This window comes from Populus alba, chromosome 12 (assembly GCF_005239225.2).
Source record: "Populus alba chromosome 12, ASM523922v2, whole genome shotgun sequence".
In the NCBI taxonomy this organism is placed as follows: Eukaryota; Viridiplantae; Streptophyta; class Magnoliopsida; order Malpighiales; family Salicaceae; genus Populus; species Populus alba.
The window spans coordinates 5,761,254-5,783,295 of record NC_133295.1 but is presented as its reverse complement, the minus strand read 5'-3'; the positions used below and the strand labels follow the sequence as shown (position 1 = coordinate 5,783,295).

General features: G+C 33.9%; 3 protein-coding genes across 9 annotated transcripts; 1 reads left to right on the top strand and 2 right to left on the bottom strand.

Annotated features, from left to right (window-relative positions):
- Positions 1–1,492: 1,492 nt before the first annotated feature.
- Positions 1,493–7,799, bottom strand: LOC118030196 (NADH dehydrogenase [ubiquinone] 1 beta subcomplex subunit 10-B). Of its 7 annotated transcripts, none has more exons than XR_012167543.1 (4): positions 7,188–7,799; positions 6,998–7,071; positions 6,647–6,752; positions 1,493–1,751 (listed from the first exon to the last, which is right to left on the bottom strand). XR_012167543.1 is itself a non-coding variant. In XM_035034190.2 (3 exons), exons 1-2 carry the CDS (start codon positions 7,474–7,476, stop codon positions 7,037–7,039), a joined length of 324 nt encoding a protein of 107 aa, XP_034890081.1. In that variant the 5' UTR covers positions 7,477–7,781; the 3' UTR covers positions 1,493–1,751; positions 6,998–7,036. The 7 variants fall into 7 exon arrangements, 1 of the variants encoding a protein (XP_034890081.1); XR_012167544.1 differs by having other exon boundaries at positions 6,647–6,725; XR_012167545.1 differs by lacking the exon at positions 1,493–1,751 and adding an exon at positions 3,516–6,530.
- A 903-nt stretch (positions 7,800–8,702) lies between these two features.
- LOC118030195 (LOB domain-containing protein 41) lies at positions 8,703–9,833 on the bottom strand. Its single transcript, XM_035034189.2, has 2 exons — positions 9,535–9,833; positions 8,703–9,426 (listed from the first exon to the last, which is right to left on the bottom strand). Exons 1-2 carry the CDS (start codon positions 9,722–9,724, stop codon positions 8,921–8,923), a joined length of 696 nt encoding a protein of 231 aa, XP_034890080.1. The 5' UTR covers positions 9,725–9,833; the 3' UTR covers positions 8,703–8,920.
- Positions 9,834–16,038: 6,205 nt separating this feature from the next.
- LOC118030194 (kinesin-like protein KIN-14P) lies at positions 16,039–21,402 on the top strand. The gene is made up of 19 exons (XM_035034188.1): positions 16,039–16,153; positions 16,252–16,409; positions 16,501–16,593; positions 16,877–17,097; positions 17,261–17,388; positions 17,506–17,589; positions 17,722–17,799; positions 17,891–17,983; positions 18,081–18,110; positions 18,481–18,822; positions 18,900–18,981; positions 19,065–19,160; positions 19,244–19,423; positions 19,568–19,674; positions 19,754–19,932; positions 20,072–20,236; positions 20,328–20,581; positions 20,721–20,884; positions 20,962–21,402. The coding sequence occupies exons 4-19, from the start codon at positions 17,091–17,093 to the stop codon at positions 21,400–21,402; spliced, it is 2,430 nt and encodes an 809-aa protein (XP_034890079.1). The 5' UTR covers positions 16,039–16,153; positions 16,252–16,409; positions 16,501–16,593; positions 16,877–17,090.
- The last annotated feature ends 640 nt before the right edge of the window (positions 21,403–22,042 follow it).

Below are 22,042 nucleotides of genomic sequence, written 5' to 3'. Positions count from 1 at the left end.
AAAAAAAAAAAAAAACTTTAGATAGAAATTGGGTTTTTCGACAATGTAAAAAACTTTAAATAAAAATTGGATTTTTCATAGCCACGTCCTAGTTGACTGGTAAGCTTGAACGTAGACCTTTGTTTTGGAAAACCCAAAACAAAACTTAACTAAAACTAAAATCCTAGATTACATAATAAACCCTAAACAATGACTAATTAACCTAAAACTTGTAGGTTTATATGGATCCACTTACAATTAAACCAAAAATAAATTAAATAAGACCCAAAACTATTAAAATAATTAAAAAAAACAAGTTTGACCCTTATACCAACTTGTCGTACATATAAAAATAAAATAACCTAAGTTAGTATAATTCCCTAGCTTTTTAAGTTTTATATATGAAATTATATCCCAAAAAAGTTAAGATAATAATTGTTGACTTTTCAGAATCTCATATAAACTAGAAGAAAAGTATATGAAATTGCTATTGTTACTTTTTACTTCCTTCTTTAGCTAGGACAATTTAATTATAGCTTTAAATATTCTCCAAATAATGAAGGTTGTTGTCCTCGTAGTCCTCCTTGTAGGACTAGAAAACTTCTCAAAATAAATTGGTGAATATCTTTGTCAAATTAGGAAAAAAATTCTTTTCCAAATAAAAAATAAATCTAAAAAACAACAAATAACAAAACTAGTATAACATCTTCTAACTTATATAACAATGTATTTCTAAATTTTGATTGATTTGAAATTTTAACTTAATATAAAACAATGCTTCAAAAAAATTCTAGTAAAATTTTAATATAATTTAACAATATAATTAAAAGTCATGCTCACTAACATAAAATAAAATAGTAAAAAACATCAAAATCTGAATTTCAACTTTAACTTGAAAGATTGGTTAAAAGATTTCCGAAAACTCCCTGGAAACAAAAGATCAAAGAGAACACACCAACAAAAAGACTTCAACACGCATACAAAATCCAAAAATCAAGATGATACCCTAGAATTAGGTGTTTGTTCGTTGTTCGGGAAAAAAAAAAAAAAAAAAAAACCCATAATTGAGTGGCTACACGGGAAGTGATATTTACATGTTTAACCACACTTCCAATCAGTTTTATTTCTCATTTTAGTATCAAAACTTGCGAACAATAAGAATGTGGTTAAACTTTTAGATTGTAAATGTCGTCTCCCCCAGCAGCGGGTGCAGCACATGGACTCAGCATGCACCAATTTCCTGCTTTTTGGAAGTTAGAATTTCAACATAAGAAACAAAAACATCCGTTGCAATCTTGGCCACTGCCATGGGCACCACCTTGCCGCCGCCTATGAATTCTGATCCAGTAATGCTGTGTAACAGAATAAACTACATTTCAATTCAATATTTGACAAGGGTGTCAAAGCTTGGATCTCGAGAGGGCCCTTCCATTTCCTAATCCATCACATAATTAAGCAGCAACTTCGCAACAAAAAGTCATAATCCATCACATAATTAAACAAAAGCAAGCAATGACAGGAAAATTTATTGCATTATATGAGTTACTTCCATTCATTGATCCTGAATCATCTGCAGTACTTTGATGCTAACAATTAAAGGAATGGAAGGTGAAAGCCAAAGCCACATCTGACCTCTGCACATTACAGGGAAGGTAATAAAAAAACTCTGGATGATAAAGAGTCAAATAAAGAAAAACAGCCACGCATTAAAACAACATAGAGGCCCGAATTCCCTCCACTTCTGTTATCAACCTGCTCACAAAATCAGTCACCTGCAAGAAGGAAAAGAGCTTATTTATCCTACTGTTACTTGTGAATATATCTTAATTCCGATGCATGGAAACATCATGGATACAGGAATAAAAGAAAATCTGCAAGCACCACGGTAAGCAAGCACTTTCCATATTCAGTACAATGTGTATGTAGGAATTGTAGACTAATCGTGAATTTCATTTCTATAACTAAACCAGCAAATTATTAATGAATTTCTCATTTGAGGCAGCTACTTCCTCCTAAAATGACAAAGAAATAACAAGAAGAAAGTGACCCTAACAGATAACTAAAGAATAGACAGATTTATCAAGTGAAAATAATATCATGCGGAATCAAATTCCTTGGTGAGAGAACAAAAAAAAACAAAAACAGGAGGAAGTGGCACCAGTAACACTAGTAACTGTACTAGCTGACCTTTGATCAGAGTTAAGAATCTTTGATTCTTGATTCTTTACACTGCTTTTACATAAAGTCCAAAATCACGAGAATCCTTTATAACTACACTTCACATCAACAAGCTCAAATTCAATCTATCTTATTTTAAACGTTATGCTTAACCCAACCCCACCCACCCCATCTACCAGTATGGGGTAGATACTATCATTGAGGTTATTATTTATTTAGTTCAATAAGGTTGCAGAAACCCATGATCCCACTGACAATTGCTCCAGCATTTTCTCCTCATAATGAATTTAAAATCTCAACTATCGATTACCCTCAAGCTAGTTCATGCTAAACCAATTGATAAATAAAAACAGGAAGTCCACAGTACAAATTCTCTGAAAACTCAATTTATTGGATCAATCAATATAACAAGCAGAGCACAACTTTAATGCCTAACTAAATTTTTAGGCACCAAAAGAAAAGGAGAGAAGAGATCCTGGTTGCGAGCAGGAAATTAAACCATAAAAAACCTAACTCCATTATGTATAGTCTTATGGAACCTACTTTAACCACTGAATTGTAAATAATGATAATTAAATTTCTATGACTAATAAAATCTAGAAAAATTATACAAAATAAAAACTTCAAGCCAATTAAATATCAATCACCACCGTATGTTTTTTTTCATCATCTATCACTAACTTTGTTTTCACATCATAAATAAGCAAACAAAGTTGAGCACATGAAATTGGGTTCTTGCACGGTGTCCAATCAACTAAAATTTCCAAGTGATGAGATTTGGATGCCACAGGTGATGACTCCTATCCTATGGCAATGTGATCTTTGTCAAACAATCAACTGATATGCCAGCGCTTATCCAATAATTCTTGATCAAATTCCGCCTCAAATTAGATATGGTTATGCAGAAGTCAATTGCGCTGACTACAATCTCAGGAGATTGTCTACATTTTCTGTCCATGCCTTACTTGAAGATTTGTGCTAGATTCTTTTCATGAGTCAATGGCCACACCACCACTCCTAACCTAAACAAAATATAATTACAGAAGCAATCCCTCAAAAGAGACCATAGGTTAAAACCAATACTATGAAGCTAGAAAGGCAATTCAACTAACATTTTAGTGGTTCTCATTTTGCACCTCCCCATCCCAACAACCCCCCACTCCTTAAAAAAATAAATAATAAATAAAAGAGAACATATATTAAAGGCTATATGAAGGTTCCATGCACGGGGTAAGGAGATGAATACACAAATCTTCCAACTATGATTCTAGCTCTTAACTCAAAAAATGTTAAACAGTACTGTAATTCTAGCACTACATACAAAATAGTAAATAATCAATGAAATTTATAAACCTATGTTGACCAAAAGTACCCAGTATATTGATGATTAAACACTTCATCCTGCTTCTATCCACAAGGTCCAAATATCTATTTTCCTGCCTTGACCAAAGAGATCACAGCTCCTTGCATTTATTCTGATAAGCTTCCAGCTTAAAAACAATGTAAAAATAAACAGTTGGCTATTCAACCACTAAGCATAAAAATTCTAATTCAGTATCACCTTTCCTCTCTTTTGAATACCATTCCTTTCTCTCTTTTGCTTTAATAAGGCCATTATCACCTTCTATTTTTTGTACTTTTTCAAAGCCAGTGGCAACTCCTAGTAGATTACCTATAAGAAACTTGAAGCAAAATAACTCCAGTCCTTGTTAAATTGATTTTGGTGACCCACTTTAACATGTACAAAAGATTTAGTGGCCACAATGTCTTTGCAGTGTTCGAAACAGGTAGAAACTCTGCAACAACCACCCAAAATATTAGGCATATTGCCATGGTATAAAGTAGTTATTTGTCAATATCAGCTGCAACAACACTCCTTGGTTTGCACAAGATCCACGCCTGTTTCTTGAAAATCGCGAATTGCGAGTGCAATTAGTACACCAACAACAAAAGCTACTTTCACTCCAGGCACAATTGTTGGCTGCAAATACCTCTCCAACTCCTCCTTCAATTACCTTTACTCAGACTCCTTCATCTACTGCCAGACCAATTGAAAAAAGGAAAGCTAGACCCTCTTTCTTAGGTGGGAACTGTTTCACACCAGAATCAAGAAAAGGGGGCGCAGAGGAAGCAGTCAGAGAGCTTCGGCAGACTGTCAAGGCATTAGAGGCAGAAATTGAGAAATTAAAGAAAGATCATGCTACACAGCTAAAGGAGAAGGATGATCGTATACATGAGCTTTGCCAAAAGAGTAAGAAGCCATCAGCAGGAGGAACAATACAAGGAGCAAAGAGGGTAGTGACAAGAGCTAGTTTGCGGCCAAAGGAAAAAAACAATGGTGAATTGAAGAGTCCAAGCCACCGGTTCAAGTCCCCAATTCCAACAGCAAAGAAAAGAAGCTTTTGGGACATAACAACAGCTAACAGCCCATCAGTTGCTACACTAAATGGAAGAAACACTAGAAGTCATGTCATCGCTGATAACACTGCTGCAGCTCCATCCATGCTTCTTCAGGTATCATGACCTTATAATCTCTGTTTTACTTCATGTCATAGGCTCAAAGGATTCTTGCAAAACATTCTAATATATAGTGTTCACCTAGAAACAAGGGTGGTCCAAATATTGTCTAGATGTGTCTTTTATGGATATGAGTTTTTTTTCCTATAACTGATGCAGCTTGCAAATCCATGTTTCTGGTTTGTGTTCATGTTTGGACCACACATCGTCAATTATACCATTCAGCCAGGTTTTGCTTGTCAACGACCATGACCATTTGAAGCAGACGCATTAACAAGAAAACAAGCGCGCAGCAAACTGCAAATTAAAGAGATTAAAAGCTGGATTATTGTATCTTGTTATGATTTCCATATACCAGGGTATGCCTGTGATTTCCATATTCTGGAAAATCTGGAAAGTTTTCTAGTCCTAGCTTTTATTTCCTATTTAGTATTTTATTAGTGCTAAAGTATTTAGCTTTATTATGTTTTTTTTGGACTATTAGTATTTTCTTATATAGGAATGCAAGTCCTTCTTAGACTATTAGAAACTCTATATAGAGGTATGTAATGCATTACTTTCAAGAATCAGTTTATGAATAAAATTCAACAACTTTGCTTTTAATTGCTTGAATCTTCTCTTAGGTGTGATTCCTAAGAACCGTAGGTATTAAGCTTAGGCTTTCTATCCCCTAGGTATGACTCCAGACCAGTGTGGCTCTGGTAGTTTTGACAATTACCCCCAGCCCTTACCATCACTACCTTCACACAAATCAATCTTAAAGCCATTAACTGCCAAAACACAACCTACTACCCCTTAAAACACTGTTCACGTAAATGTTCACAGCACTAAACAGCCAGAAACAGCCTCTGGAGCTCAGATTAAGAACAGCGCCCAAAGCTGTCCAGCATCATTACCAGTGCAAACATTCAAGAAGTCACAAAATCAACAACTCAACCAAGCCACCATCATCTAAAACCAGTGGATATATTATCAAATCCTTATTCTTCACAATGGGATTAACACATACATTTCAATTAAAACAGCCAAGGCAAAAATGGAAAGACAATGCATAGATCACTTCCCATTCAAACAAGATCACCTATCCTTTTTTAATATATTTCCTTCCATCTTAAAAACATTCCACCCTTCCTTTTGAAGCACACCTGTGTGATCTATGTCCACTGCATCCTTGTCAACAAAAATTAAATCTCTGCAAAACCATTCTACTTCACCATAAACATGACACTAATCTGTTAAGCATTTTGAGCAATCAGATCTTATTCGATCAAAATTCATCAAGATCCTAACAACCAGACGAAGTTAGAAATCCTGCCACATGCAGTAAAATAAAAACCCCACACAGTAAAGCCAGCAAAATATAGATGTTTCTCGCTAAGCTCATTACAAATAATAATCTAATTAAAAATAAACAATAAGCCTAAGCAAGATATTATGTTAAATTATGGTAAAATTCAGAAAAATATAGATGTTTTATCACTAAGCTCATTACAAATAATAATCTAGTTAAAAATAAACAGCAAGCCTAAGCAAGATATTATGTTAAATTATGGTAAAATTCAAGACAGTAGTTTAGCTTGTCAGATACCCTCAGCAACACAATGCATGCCTCTCCTCTCTGTGAAAACCTAGACAACCAGTAACTGATTTTCCCTTCATTTCCAACAAGAGATAACTTTCAGCATAAACATAGCCTGTCCCCCCAAGACTTTAGAGAAGAAGCAATCCATTTTTCTTTCCTAATAAAACACCCTGCCTGTATCTCAGACTTTACATACCCACATTATGTGTCTCTTTGATTTCCCTTCAAAATTCTCCACCAGCCAAAGTTGGGTCTATTCATTGATAATCAATTCCTATTATCAGGTTAGCCAAACTACTTCAGAACCATCTTACCACGACTTAATATCATCAAGGACCTATGAACCACTATAACAGGGAAAAATATCAAAGAAAATTAGCATTGTATTACCTTATGCTTCATGCCACCTTATATTTCGAAAAGCCGGATAATCACCCCAAAACCCGATTCGATTGATCATTGACCTTTACTACATACCCACATATAAAACGATCCACTTAACAGAAAACACAATAATCTATCAGACCTTGAAGAAATTAATATGAAGGTCAAATAAAAGCAGACAAAATAGGCCCACAATTTTCCAAAAAAATTAGCCCTAATTATGACTTGAAAGTAGAAACCCCACTGTACAAACTGAAACAAATAATCACTTTTCACAAAAAAAAAAAAAAAAAGACACCCTCAAAGACAGTACACATTAAAGAGAAAAAAGAGAGTAAATTAGACATTCAAGCATACCTTAATATAAAACCAGGCAGGTGAAATACTGAAAAGGATTCATTCAGACTCAGCTGTTGCCTCCACCTTAGGACCTAATTCACGAAACCCATCAATAAATTAAAACAATAAATCAAAATCACTCATTTCCTCCCAAAAAAGATCATTCCAAACTAACAAACACAAGAAGCAAATAATTCCTAGATAATACCATGGAGACAAGGAGGGCGTTGGTCCTTGCCCCACCCGATCCCACGAGTGGAGTCAAGATACTGTTGGACAAGATGGCGGCACTTCTGGAGATGATTAATTCCTTCAATGCGATAACACCATCGAAGTCTCTCTCTCAAGATCTTGGCTTTCTCTATATCAATCCATTTCTCTCTAACAATATGCTCTCTCATTTCCAGCATCACCACTGGGTCCTTGTATGGATTCGATGGATCAAATTCATCTGGAGGCGACTCCTCGAACTCTGCTACTCCCTTCTTCCTCCCCATTTCTTTTCTCTGCAGTCACTGTTCTCTGTGTCTCTTGTGCTCTGTTTTGCACTGGTGAAATAGAATGGCTAGCCTGGACTTTAACTTACTTTTGAATTTGGAGTTGGGCTTTCTGTTGGGCTTGGGTTGCATCCTAGGCCTTGCAAAATGTCCTTTACCAATCTATCCATCAATGGCTTTGGTTATAAAAATAAAATACAAAATGTCAGATTGATAGATTGGTGGGAGAAAATCAGTTTAAAAGATTTTTTTAAAAGATTTCCATCTATAACAATTTAATTTTACATACATCCTTCACTTCATTTTTTGTGGAAGAAAATCTCTTTAAAATATTTTTTTATTAATATTTTTTTTTCATTATATGTTTTCCGAAATAATTGGAAGTAACAATGTGAGATTTACATTGATTAAATATATCTATAAAGCCAAAAATTTCACATCATAAAAATTGATAAATAGAAAATATCTTTTGTCTTGTAAATATATAAGGGCATTTTTATTGAATGAGCTAATAATTTTGCTTTTTTGTTTAATGACTACTTTTATTATTTTTTTATATTCATATTATCTTTGTATTACATGATTGTTATATTTTTTTAGGGTAAACAAGTCATTAAATTACTATGATGTTGACACTTGTCCTTAACAGTTTAATTTTTTAATTAATAAATATAAATAAATAAAATGCATTTTTTATAATGAGTCATAAAAAATTGGTTAAACTACTAACACATATTGAACTGGCTCTTTGTCTTAGTCTCATCTCATTTTCTTTGAATTTAAAAAATGAACTCTAATTATCATTAGATAAACTCGTGATGTAGCAATGATTGGGAAGGAGAAATCATGATATGATCTAAAAGATTAAACAATGAAATTTGAATTTTAATGTAATTACTTTTTATATTTAATTTTACGCTCTAATTATTAAATTAAACTGTAGATATGTTGTTATAAACGAGGCTAGCATTGGGTTTTTTTTTTTTTTTAATCTTTTAACATTGATTTTTTCTTTTCATTAAAAATACGCTTCCGTGGACTAAACATAATTTTCTTTCTCAAATTGGACTCAAATAATAGGTAGTGTGTGTTTATGTAAACGCTATTTTTTAGAATTAACTAGTGTAAAACGGCTTTAATTTATTTTTTGAGAAAGGATTTTGGTTCGTACATTGTAATAATGGATATTTCAGAGTCAATTTTGCTCTAAGTGACATAGCAAATCAAACCAATCATGAACCACTTGTGTAATGATTTCTCGAACTAATTAAAAATTAAAATTATAGCTAACTTCTTTTTTTGTACATTTCAAAGCATGATCCGTGAGCAACCGGTCTTTCAGTATTTACCCCCCAAAACCATGGAACCCCACCAAAAAAAAACTGTGGCGACCTCCCAAGCCATCATAGTGTGGAATCGTCGCCTTGAATCCCCTTGTTCTTGATCAATAATGACCCAAGGTCAAGTCTAAATCCAAATCACTTCCTTCGGCTGGCTCATCAAGCTTAGAAGCCTCTACAGTCTCCACAGACCCCATACTGTCAGTTTCCTCATTGTCAGACCCCAAACTCGGACGCCAACTCAACACAGAGTCAGGACTCACTGACCGCAATCCATCAAATCCAATCATGAACTCGAAACATGTGTGCTCAGCCTCAGTCCTGCTCGACTTCCGCTTTGAAGTTGATCGATTGCATTGACGCTTGGACTTGACTTTACGGGGCTGATCAGATACAGACCAGTCCTCCTCTCTTGACACGTGGCGCGTATCAGAGCCGCCTCGTGCAAGCTGATCAGTTGATGCAATTTGAGTGATCGGCTCGCCTTTCAGAACGGCTTCCACGGCGGCTTGACATTGCTGCCATGACCCGGTGCTTAACAACCCGACTGATCCCGAAACTGGATTCACAATCCGCCCACATGCCTCGTATAATAAGGACTTAAATGTAGCTGTAATAGCAATTAGAATCGCTAATCAATTATTGTTCAAAAAAGGGCATCTCCGAGATTCAAAAAAAAAAAAAAAAAAGGAAAGAGCGATATGGAATTGATGGTTACCTGGACGGAGATGCTGAGGGCAAGCATTGATTAGGTTCATGAGTCCAGCACGACCGTAGAATTTAGCAAGGAAGAGGGTGGCATTGGCTTGGGAATCGGGAGTTTCGATCCATTGAAGGCAAGGTTTTATACTACAATCATCACCACAGCCCTTGCGGAGGATTCTGCAACCATTACAACTCATCCGCATGGTGTACTCAGTTTGGAAAGAAATTGAGAAATGAAGAGAGAGTGAAGAAGATGAATTGAGATATCCGATAAGAAGGATAATTCTATGTGGGATTGATGAAAAAGAAAGGACTGAAAAGGGATTTTTATAATCATGGGAAGGCGTGTGGTATTTCGTACAGAAGTCGTTGAGGCGCAGCGGTTTCCAAGAAAACAGGCAAATATCTTATTCATGGTGTTAGAGAGAAAACAGAATCTTGGAAACCTGGTTTTCTTACTTGGAAAAAAGCCTCTGATACCGCTCCAGATCTCTGGGTTTCCTTTTACGATCTTGCCCCTCCTTACAGTATTCTCTTGTAACACGTTATCCTTTTACCCCCCAAAACCAGCTCTGGCGGATTGTCTTGCTAGTCAAATAAAATGATTTTCTTAATTTTTTATTCATTCAATTCTAATTTTCAAATTATTATTCAGAATAATTTAACCATCTGAATATATATATGAGATCAATGAACATAGTCTGTGTTTTAAAAAATAATTTAGCTTCAAGTGACATACAAATTAATTTATAATTAGAAAATATTCATTGTAATAAATAAAAAAATCATTAGTTGAATCTATAAATAATTAATTATTAACTTGTTCATATGAATAAATGGATAATTACCTCGCACTCCCATTATAAGTAAGGCCAAAATATTTTTTTAATGCAAAAGGAAAGAATATTCTAGCCATATCAAAATTTTTGATAATATTATTAAATTTAGATTTTTTTAAAATTATTTTAATGTGACTCAATCAATTTAGTATGTTCAAAACAATTTGAATAATTAGTAAAAATATATTTTAGTTTTTTAAATAAATTTCAATGTGATATTTATTTTTAACATTGAAATGATGGCATATTAAATCAATTCATAATTAACTCTGCATCTTATCTTATGAATTCCACTGGATTTAATAAAAAAAATTACATTACTAGATAACATACAGTATTTTTATACCATCTCTTTATTTTTTTTTTTAATTAGGTGATATTAAAGATATTTAATGATTTTTTATTACCGGGTGAAGTGGAAATATGTGATATCCGTGAACAAAATTGTACAATGATATCAAACATGGAAACGAAAATATAAAATAAAAACTTATAAGATAATAAACGACTGGTTTTATTTATGATTCTTATTCTTCGTGTTTATTTAAACTACTAAGAATCTGTAGTATCCTTCTTGTTTATTTTCTAATACTTATTTTTTTTTTATTAAATTCAAGTAGATAGAAAAAATTAATAGAAGGCTATTTTGGGCATTTAGATGCATGAAATTAAAAATATCGTGGAAAGGCAAAGTGGTCCACATTCTCTAGAACAGCTTGAGAGCGGCAAAACGTGTTTATTTTCTAATACTCAGTGCTGGCGAGGCATGTAAGAATATATCCCACGCGCCAATTTTCAATCACCACCGGTTTGTTTTTGTATTTTAATAGTAAGTTTGAAAAAAAATAAAAAAATTTTAATTTTTTTTATTAATTTTAAATTAATATTTTTTTAAAATTATTTTATGTGTTAATATTAAAAATAATTTTTAAAAAATAAAAAAATATTATTAATATGTATTTTAATATGAAAAATTATTTAAAAAGTTATTGTAAATAAATTTTTAAAGAATGTAAGAAGCTATCCCACGCGCTAACTTTCAATCGCCGCGATAAACAAGCTACAATTATTGGTGAGAAACGCGCCATCGAAGGCAGTGACAGTGTGGTTGCGGGTCTTATGGAAAAACAAAGGAAAGCAACCGCCCTTGGTTGGTTTGTCAACTCCTGGTTTAGTGGAATCCGTACACTGGATTTATAAGAGATAGATGGGAAGTAAATACATAACTGTGGGCGCCATCAGGAATTTAATGAGGACTCGCAGCCTCCGTTTTTTAAAGTCTATGCCCTCACGTGCTTATACAAAATAATAATAATAATAATAATATTTACTTTCTTCTTTTAATTGACTCGCACCTTGATCATTCATGCCATGGAAAACATCTAGTTTTATATTTTTCAATCTTAAGAAAATTATTAAGACTTTACAAAGTAAAGAGTTTGATGTATAAAACTATGATTTTAAGCTCTAAATATAAATAACTTCTTAACACCTTCTTTTTAAAGTCAATTTATGTAAAAAATAATACGATTGCTTGTATGATTGATTTTACGTTTGAAGCAACCACAACCAAACAATTATTTGCTAAAGTTAAAAATGCAATTTATTGTTGATGTGGATAGTATATTTCACTTTTCAAATGTAAGTAAAATCAAAGCAGCTCTCGGTTGTTTTTCTTCTTCTACTCTGGACTGTTCATAATAAGTGAGCAATGAATTATAAATTCACGCATATATATATATATATATATATATTAATTATTTTATAACCTCAATTTAAAAAATATTCTTAACCAAACACATTAAACTACTAATTTTTATTTAACCTCAATTTTAACCACAATTTTAACCAAACATATATAAATTCCAAATTAACCTCAATAAAAAATACTCTTTATAAAACAACTTTTTTTAAAAACACAATCACAAAAACTACCACAATACCAAATCTAAATTTACTCTTGCATGTGGAAGCCGTATCCTCTCTTGAACAATGTTATATGAAGAACATACTCCAACCATGCTTTAGCTTCTCAAACACGAGTTTCTTAGAGGATTTTTCATGAGATTAATTAGTCGCTTGATCTTCACCCTTACAAAACATCAACTCAATCTCACCATTTTTGCATATATCTCATAAGAAGATTATGATATCTAATATTAATTTGTTTGCTAACTGAAACAAAATTACAACAATATGATCACATATGGATGAGACAAACGAATGCCAAGATCATGAAGAAAGAAAGAAAACCATGTGCTTTTAGCTGCATTAATTAATGATCAAGGCATAATATTCTGCTTCATCGATCAATCTAAGTCACTGTGGATTGCTTCAAGTGGCGGAGCCAGAATATGAGAGGGCAAATTAATAATAAATACTGTAACTTTTCAATATGATTTTTTTTTTAATTTAATTGAGTTATATAACTTAAAGTTTTGAATGACTATTTATCCTTAAAGAATTTACACTTGAAATACTTTTATAGTGACACGTTAATTTAATTGATGAACCTGGTGATTTTATTATTATCATTAATGTCTTCATAATAATTAACACAATAATAAAATCAGTTGAGTTGCATAATAATTCTAAATCTTTCATATGATATTCATATCAAAATACACATCAATTTATCAAAACTCATTTCAATTATATATATATATATATATAATAAGTATGTTGATTAAATTATACTTAATCATTTCTAGATATTTAAATTATTTCTACACACATACATAAAAGTTTTATAAACTCACTAAGTAAAATATGTGAAACAAGTTTTAATATTATATTCTAGTTTCAAATAAGAGAAAATACTAAGAGAAAGAAAGTGTAACTTATGGGATTTAAATCCATACCCTCTTCTAACTCCAAGCATCTCGTTAACAATTAATTATAAATAAATTTGATATAAAATGATAATTAATATATGTACATTGTAAATTAAGAGACCTCAATTGAATAATTAATCCATAATTATAGTGAACTAAGATATCTTAGTTAAATAATTTTAATAATCTACTCTGTCAATACAAGAGATGCAAAAAATAGTGATTTTGCATGAACATTAATTTATTCATTTATAATAAAAAAAAACATTTAATTGATTAAATTAAAAAATTCAAACATTTATTTTGAACACATTCATATCAAAACCCCTAAAATCTCATAAATTCTAATATCTTTAATAACTAATTATAAAAAAAATAAAATTAAAATTAGATAATGAAATAAATAGAAAAGATTAAAAAAAAAAATTTTACCTAAAACATAAAGCAAAAGAAGTTACTAGACTTGAAAAAAAAATTTACGTAAGGAAAAGAAGAGGCAACAACAACTTAAAAGGGAAAAAAAAAACTCTCTATTAATTAGTAAAAAAAAAAAAGGAAAAAAATTTAAGTAAATGAGCTGGAAATATATATTATATATTATATTAAAATATAATTAAACAATAACTTTCCACTTTTCAACATCAAACCCTCCCCAAATTATTATATTAATATCCTAATATAATAAACATTTTAAAAAAAGTTAAGGGGGTAATTGCCTCCTTTTGCACCCACGTGGCTCCGCCACTTATTGCTTCTTGCAACCCAATAAATTAAAATGGAAAGTGTATATATATAAGACAAGTGACCCAATTAGAATAAAAACAAGCATATAAATTAAATTAAAATTCTTTCAACAAATGTATGCCAAAAATCAAATATACCACCAACATATCTTAAAATACGTTTGACAAGTTGCGTACGTTCTTTTATAGGATTGTACATATACTAACAAGTGGACACCTTCTCCTGTCTCTTGTGTGTTGTGTGTGTGTATATAGCATTCATTTTTCATCAAACTTCAAGTGAGATAATTATTTGCACTAAGACTAATGCAAACATCGGTCCTTACAATAATGTAAGAGTATATCCTTTCTTGAGATCATGCCACCAATAAACATATAAAAGTTTTATATTGGATTAGAATATGTTAAACAATTGTCATCAAAAGAAGTTACAAAAAGAAAATTACATATATAAAATCACAAAGTTTTAAAAAATATAAATAGTGTGTGTGATGGCTTTTGAATACAAATAAAACTACTAATCAATAAAATAATTGAGATACCAAGAGTTAATATTTTTATTTGTATTGTAGTTGCGATTATTTTTTATAATATTTTTTAGTTTAAAATATATTAAAATAAATACAACTAAATAAAGATGCAGGAAGAAAAACAACAGTGCTAGGTGAGTGGTCAAAGTACAAAGAATTGAGCTTTGAGAGTTACATAGTGTGAGAGTATGGGAGTTTTGAGAGAAGTTTTGATTAGCAAAAGATTAAAAACTTAGCAAAATGTTCAAAAATTAAAAGATCAAAGATGATTAAGATTTATCATATTAAAGGAACTTGTTGTTGTATAGATTATGTATTTAGAGAGAGGCAAACCTAACCCTAATCCAGTAATCCTCTCTCTTTTGCATGAATGTTGACAAGTACTATAGTAGTAACAACAGCATAATCGCCAACAAACCAGAATTAATGAGGACAGTTAAAGCCATGGAACAGAGAAGACCACTTTCCACATTTCAATGAACACCACACAGAAAAGAATAGGGAGAGTTACACTCCTCTTTTCACGCATTGTCTGTCTCATTTGCATTGGGATACCAAACGAATCACAATCATTTGATTAACATAAACAAAACAAAAGGAGATGAAGAGAAAGTTCGATCAAGAAAGAAAAAAGAACAAAAAAAATCTAATGTAATCTACTATTTATTCTTGTACTTTTGTTGTCTCGTGACATGACCCAGTTACATGCAAGTCTCCTTAAAATACAACGTGTGCATTGTTACCTTCACGTCTCTATGGCTCTATCAGGTGGCTTCTTTTCCTTTTTCTTTTTTATTAGTGAATCTATTATTTGGATGTTTGCTTGTTTGATGATCGCATTGCATGTCAATTGTTTATTGAATCTACCTGCGTTGTGCTGTCCGTTTGTTTCAGTTTCGTATAAAAGCATGATCTCTCAGCTCATCCATCCTATATATATGTAGCAATTCAGTTTGTTTCCTCTCTTTTTTATAGCAATCCTGATTAGTATTTAATGTCTGCTTCAGATTCTTAGCTAAGGTTTTCAATGGGGGGGGATTCTGGCTCATATTGCATGGATTTGATATCTTCGTTTTGTTGTGAATTTCTCGGGTAATCAATTTCCTTGGAGGTCTAGGAGTATAGTTTTAATGAGTAAATTCATAATCTGAAGCTTGTCCTCTTCTTTTAACTCTCCCAATTTTCTCCTAATGCTGAAATGAGTCCTGAATGTGGAAATAATCTCTGCTATCGTAGAGTATCTGGTGTCTGCATGTATTTGTTCTTATAGCTAAAAATCCTATGCAATACTCTGTTTGATTCGATGATATTAAATTGCATTGCAGATTTGCAATTTCTTCTCATGGTTAAAGGGCCTTTTCTTTTGTCAGTTTATTTAAGTTCCTGTAAAGTAATTTCACATCATTCAGGGAAAATGCCTAGAGTTCTAATGCATTATTGTGTGTTTCTTTATCATTTTAGATAAATCAGTCTCATGGTTGCTGTATTTAACCACTTTTCAGGACTGCTTTGGGAATTTGTGTGGAATTATACATACGCCATGCTTTGATAATCGACTTCAAAGGTAAACGATGAATTCAGCTTCGGATCACCTCATAGCACAATACAGGAGAGTAAATAGCTCAAGGATATCTGGTGGTTCGGAAGTTTTCGATCCTAGTGTAATTTATAACAAAGACATTGAAGGTAAGTGAAAATCTTATTTTCCTTTTATCTGCAGTTGTTTTTTTTATTCATTCGAAGAATTTCTTACTCCTTTTCACTTCCCTTTTTGCTGTCTCAAGCCAATCAGCGAGCGATATTGGTGGAGTGGATGAATAGTACTGTTCCTAGTTTAAATTTTCCAGTAAAAGCCTCATCCGAGCAGTTGAGGACCTGTTTGATTGATGGGACTGTTCTACTACAGATTTTAAATAGGCTTAGACCTGGCTTTTCGTACAAGGTTGCTTATTTGTTATGGTATTTATGTTTGGTCGAGTTACATATGATTAGGCGTTTGGTTAGTTGATTTGATAGTGCATTTTCTATTTTAGGAAGGTAGTTCTCGCTCAGAAAATGTTAAGAAGTTTCTGGCATGCATGGATGAGCTGGGAATTCTCAAGTTCGAACTGTCGGACCTGGAGACGGTAATCCAATGTTTGTCTGCTTTACTGTTCCACATAAATTAATTTTATGCATAAGAACATTTGATTGCTAAGTTAGAAGCAAGTTTATGATTATGCTTTCCTGCTACCAAGATGTTTATTATTTTATCAGCTTGCATGCATCACCAGAATTTTGGTTTACAATGATATTGCTGTCAACTAGAGCCAATCTGTCACTTGCTGGTCTGCGCACATCAAGTTTTTTATTATTCTTCCAACTTCTCTCTCTCTCTGTCTCTCCATCCACTGTGTTTCAAATCTGTAGGGATCCATGAAGAATGTTATGGATTGCCTTTCAACACTTCGAGCACAATTTGCATATTTGGGAGGTAATCTCTCACCCACAAGTGGGATTACTAGATTTGGCAGTCCTCGAGGGGACGCATCTTCCAATGGTCATTTTTCTCCAACAATTGGGGAAGAAAAGCGGAAGTTTTCCCCAGAGTCAAAATCTCAACAAGCTTTAGGTAAGTCCTGTTATGCCAGGTATGGTTTCCCCTCTCCCTTGATTGAGATATCACGCTACTGTCCTCTAATGCTTGTATGACTAAAGTGCTGATAAATTATCGTTCTTTGATGTCTACCAGGTCTTATATGCTGTTATTTAACTTTAAATGGTCCATCTTTACTGTTTTTCTCTTGTCCACAGAGCCGCCAGCTGCATCCATGCACCCTGTTGGACATAAATTCCATGAGGTGTTTCAACTGAAACAAGGCCGCTTTTCAGATCTTTCTGCTGCAAAAATTTCTGAAATGATGACATCAAACAGTTTGGATGTTAGTTTTCATTTGTATAATCTCAATGGACATCCATGTTTTCTTATGCTAGAGTTTTTCTCTTTGATGTTTTCTTTCTGAGCCCTTGTTAATGGCATTTCAACATCTCGTATGCAGAACTCACCGACTCAGTCACTTTTGAGTGTTGTGAACGGAATATTGGATGAAAGCATTGAAAGAAAGAGTTACGAAATACCACATGTATGTAATAGGAGGATATATTGGAATAACATCATGCATTGAATATGTTTCTGTATCTATGTATCTCTGCAACTGCAATCTGTACGTGCGTGCATGCATTCATACACTTTTACCATTCCTTTTGTTGCACAGCGTGTGGCCTGTCTGTTGAGAAAAGTTGTACAAGAGATTGAACGACGTATATCAACTCAAGCAGAGCACTTGAGAACTGTAAGAATCATTTTGGATTTCTTAATTTTGAATTGTTTCTCCTAGGATTGACTATACCAATGGCAACATCTTTATGCTTCTCTGTCTTCAGCAAAATAATCTATTCAAAGCTCGTGAGGAGAAGTACCAGTCAAGGATCAGAGTTCTTGAAGCCCTTGCTTCTGGGACTGGTGAAGAAAGAGGGGTATGGAAAAAAAAACTTATTCCAGACAATATGAGTGGTATAAAACTCTCCTAAACGTGGGTTTATACCAGTTATTCTGATATTAATACTTTTGCAGGCTGTTAAGGACCAGCTTCAACATTTAAAGGTATGTTTCACAGAGAAGAAAAAACAACTCCTAAGCTGTTTACACCTAAAAATGCTCACTGAAACTCTTGTATTTTGGACTCCTTTTGGAACTATTTTTCTGCTATCTTCTCACATACTATCTTCTCTATCTCTTTTGTGGTAGCTCTCTTTTTGTTTACTACTTTATGCCGTTAGACGGACTGCATAAAATATATGCTATTTGTGGTTTGTTTCGGTTTTTCTTTCATTTTTGTTGGCTAGTTTAGGAATGTTTAGGATGAGGGAATGTCACTATCTAAATAATAAAATAAAAAGAAATCGATTCCTTGTACTTGTTGTGTGGATGTTCTTCATAATACTCATAACGGGATTTTGTTTTCTGATTACAGATTGAGAAGTCCATAATGGAAGGAGAGAAGAGACTTGAAGAGGAGCATGTAGCTAAGTTGATCATGGAGAGGGAGCAAAGAGACCTTGATCTTTCAACCTTGAAACAAGAATTAGAATTAGTGAAAGAGACACATGAACTACGTCACTTGCAAATGGAAGCAGAAGCCAAGGGTGCTAAAGCAGGCCTTGAGGAGAGATTAAAAGAGCTTGAACTCCACTTAGAAGATTCCAGGAACCAAGTGAAAGTGCTTTCGGCATATTCAGAGTCAAAATCTAAGACGTTCAATGAGAAAGAGGACATTTTTAAGGGCTTTGTCGAGTTTCAATTTGGTGCACTGCAGGTATAATATAACCATGTAGACTCTTAGCCTAACATCATTCTGACTACGAATCTGACGGAATTTATAAAAATGTTCAGGGAATGAGGTTTTCCTGCAAGTCCATCAAGCAAGAAATTTTAGAAGTACATAAAAGCTACACAGAGGAATTCAATGGCTTAGGTTGGCGGGTTTGCAGTATAGTTTATCAATTTATACAATTAGTGATAGTTAGTTTTTGAATATTTAATTTTGATCTTGCTCAGAAGTGAAGTTAAAAGCATTAATCGATGCAACCGGGGACTATCACTTTGTCGTTGCTGAAAATAGGAGGATGTTCAATGAGCTTCAGGAATTAAAAGGTGCCGCTGCTAGCATTTGCTGTACAAGGTTTACACATGTGTGCAATCCTTGAATATGTAACTCTTCCATTTTTATTTCACAGGAAACATCAGAGTTTATTGCCGTATACGGCCATTTCTTCCAGGGCAGGTTGCGAAACAAACAGCGGTAGAATATATAGGTGAAAATGGAGAGGTGGCTGTTGTGAACCCCTCCAAACAAGGGAAAGATAGACGTCGCAATTTTAAGTTCAATAAGGTCTTTGGTCCAGATTCTACTCAAGGTTTTCAGCTCTACATCCTTTTCAACTTGGATAGGGCTTAGTTGAGCTTGCTGTAATGTTTTTGTGTTTGTACATTCTGCTGTCATGACTGTGGATGTAAATTCTTGTCATCCCTAACATGCTATCTGCCCTGGATAATGGCAGCGGAGGTATATTCAGACACTCAACCATTGATACGCTCTGTACTGGATGGATATAGCGTGTGTATATTTGCTTATGGACAAACTGGTTCAGGAAAAACATACACAATGGTATGTCTCTGTGTTTAGTTTCATCTTCATGCAGTGATGCTCTCTTGCAATGCTGATTCAACTTGACCTTCTATTCCAGACTGGTCCAAATGAAGCATCTGAGGAGGATTGGGGGGTCAATTATCGGGCTCTAAATGACCTTTTCAAAATTTCTCAGAGTAGAGGAGGCTCCTTTAACTATGAGATTCAGGTTCAGATGGTTGAAATATATAACGAACAAGTGCACGATTTACTGTTGATCGATGGTTCTCAGAAAAAATATCCTTTTATATTAGGTGAGAGTGTTCTTATCAACACATCACCCAGATCGTTACCATTTAGTTTGGTTTTTTATCTCTTTCATAAAAAACATGAGGCACTCTCTCTGTCGTTGTTCTGTTTCCCTTGATTTGCACACCCTTGGGATTAAGTCTACTGTCCAAACCAATGGTTTGGCAGTACCAGATGCTAGCATGCATCCTGTTACATCAACTTCAGACGTTCTAGAATTAATGGATATTGGACTCAGAAACAGAGCTGTTGGGGCTACTTCCATGAACGAAAGAAGCAGCCGCTCTCACAGGTACTTACAGTCAATATTTCATCCTATTCTCACCTCCACGTTACGTTTATCTTAAATCTAGCTGTGATTTTGATTTGTTTCTGTAACACAGTGTTGTCAGTATCCATGTTCGTGGAAAGGATTTGCATTCTGGGGCTGCTTTACATGGTAATCTTCATTTGGTGGATCTAGCAGGGAGCGAAAGGGTAGATCGCTCTGAGGCAACTGGAGATAGACTTAGAGAAGCACAACATATAAACAAATCATTATCTGCCCTTGGAGATGTCATATTCGCTCTGGCACAAAAGAATTCTCATGTACCATACAGAAACAGCAAGCTCACTCAACTACTGCAAAGCTCTTTAGGTAGTTCTTTTTTGTGTTCCCTTCTTGTCACAAACTGGCTTGAAGTTGTTTTCTAGTTCCTTTCTCGAGAAGTTGGGGCATACCAAACTATCTTTAGACTTGATGTAAATGTATATTTTCTTCCTTTTCCACGTTACAGGAGGTCAAGCAAAGACGCTTATGTTTGTACAGCTCAATCCTGATGTCATTTCATATTCAGAAACTTTAAGCACTCTGAAGTTTGCAGAGAGGGTCTCTGGAGTTGAGCTAGGGGCAGCACGAAGCAGCAAAGAGGGCAGAGATGCTAGGGAATTAATGGACCAGGTTCGTTTCACTGAGTTTTTAGTTTCTACGAGATTTGACTAGCATGCTCATTCCATTTAACAAGACTATATATGCAGGTGGCATCTCTCAAAGACACAATTGCCAAAAAAGATGATGAAATTGAGCAGTTGGAATTACTTAAAGATGTCAAAAACGAGTATCCTGGCTCACTGAGGTATGGGAATTCCTCTGCAAGCGATGATTTTTCAGGTGTGAATCCTCATAGAACCCAAAAACCATCGATCAGGAAAGGCATGGGAAATGAGACAGCTTCTTATCAGGAAAGCAATCCAGAGCACAGTGACAGGCATTCTGAAGCTGGTTCCCAGCAATCAAAGCTTTCTGAAAGGGACACAGGTCAGGATACGTCATTTGCAGATGCTGAGATATTTCGATTTGGAGATGGAGACTGTGGGGATAGATTAAGTGACATTTCTGATGGTGCTCTTTCAGTGGGAGAAGAACCTGATGGCGAAACAGATCAAGGCACAAAGCTATCAAATAAATTCCGGAAGTGAGTAGCGTACTCCTATTGTTCTCTGTGCTTCCTTGAGATTTTCTTACATGATCTTGCATGCATATTAAAACATAAAATGTCCAGTCATCTGTTGCATCTCCCAAAAGAGAATCTATTTTTCTTTCGAAATGAAACAGAGGTGCTTTGTTGACAGTAAGAGAATGCTTTGAATGTGATAATCCTGCATGGAACATTTCGAAAAAAAGAGGATGGATGTTCTGGCATTTATCTTTAGGATTTCCATAATCATACGTCGACTGTAAAGATCGAAAAGCATCACACCTTCGTTCAGTTATACACATACATTTGGAAACATGGGATTTTATGAACTTGGTTTTATGCAGGAGTTCTCTCATGGCATCAGCTTCTCGACTCTTACAAAACCAAGCACAGGCCACATCAAGGACAGCGACTCTGTCAACGGACTCCCCAAAAGGGTCAACAAGTAAGTAAAAATCAGGTAGTTATACAATAAAATGTGCAGACATTTCTTTCATAGTGATTATACTTCATTTTCTCCCTTAAATTTCTCATAAATGGTACTTTCAGGTATTAAGAGAACTGGCAATTCCAACTTGGTCAAGTCTTCAAAGCGATGGCAGTAAATTAAAAGTATTCATTGAGCCTTCAAGGATTATTTC

Coding starts and splice junctions, on each gene's coding strand:
- LOC118030196 (XM_035034190.2), bottom strand. CDS start 7,476: ATGGGGAGGAAGAAGGGAGTAGCAGAGTTCGAGGAGTCGCCTCCAGAT. Junction 7,072..7,187: donor ACGCCCTCCTTGTCTCCATG/GTATTATCTAGG, acceptor TTCGTGAATTAG/GTCCTAAGGTGGAGGCAACA.
- LOC118030195 (XM_035034189.2), bottom strand. CDS start 9,724: ATGCGGATGAGTTGTAATGGTTGCAGAATCCTCCGCAAGGGCTGTGGT. Junction 9,427..9,534: donor CCCTCAGCATCTCCGTCCAG/GTAACCATCAAT, acceptor TTGCTATTACAG/CTACATTTAAGTCCTTATTA.
- LOC118030194 (XM_035034188.1), top strand. Junction 18,823..18,899: donor TTCAATTTGGTGCACTGCAG/GTATAATATAAC, acceptor AAAAATGTTCAG/GGAATGAGGTTTTCCTGCAA. Junction 19,161..19,243: donor TGAGCTTCAGGAATTAAAAG/GTGCCGCTGCTA, acceptor TTTATTTCACAG/GAAACATCAGAGTTTATTGC.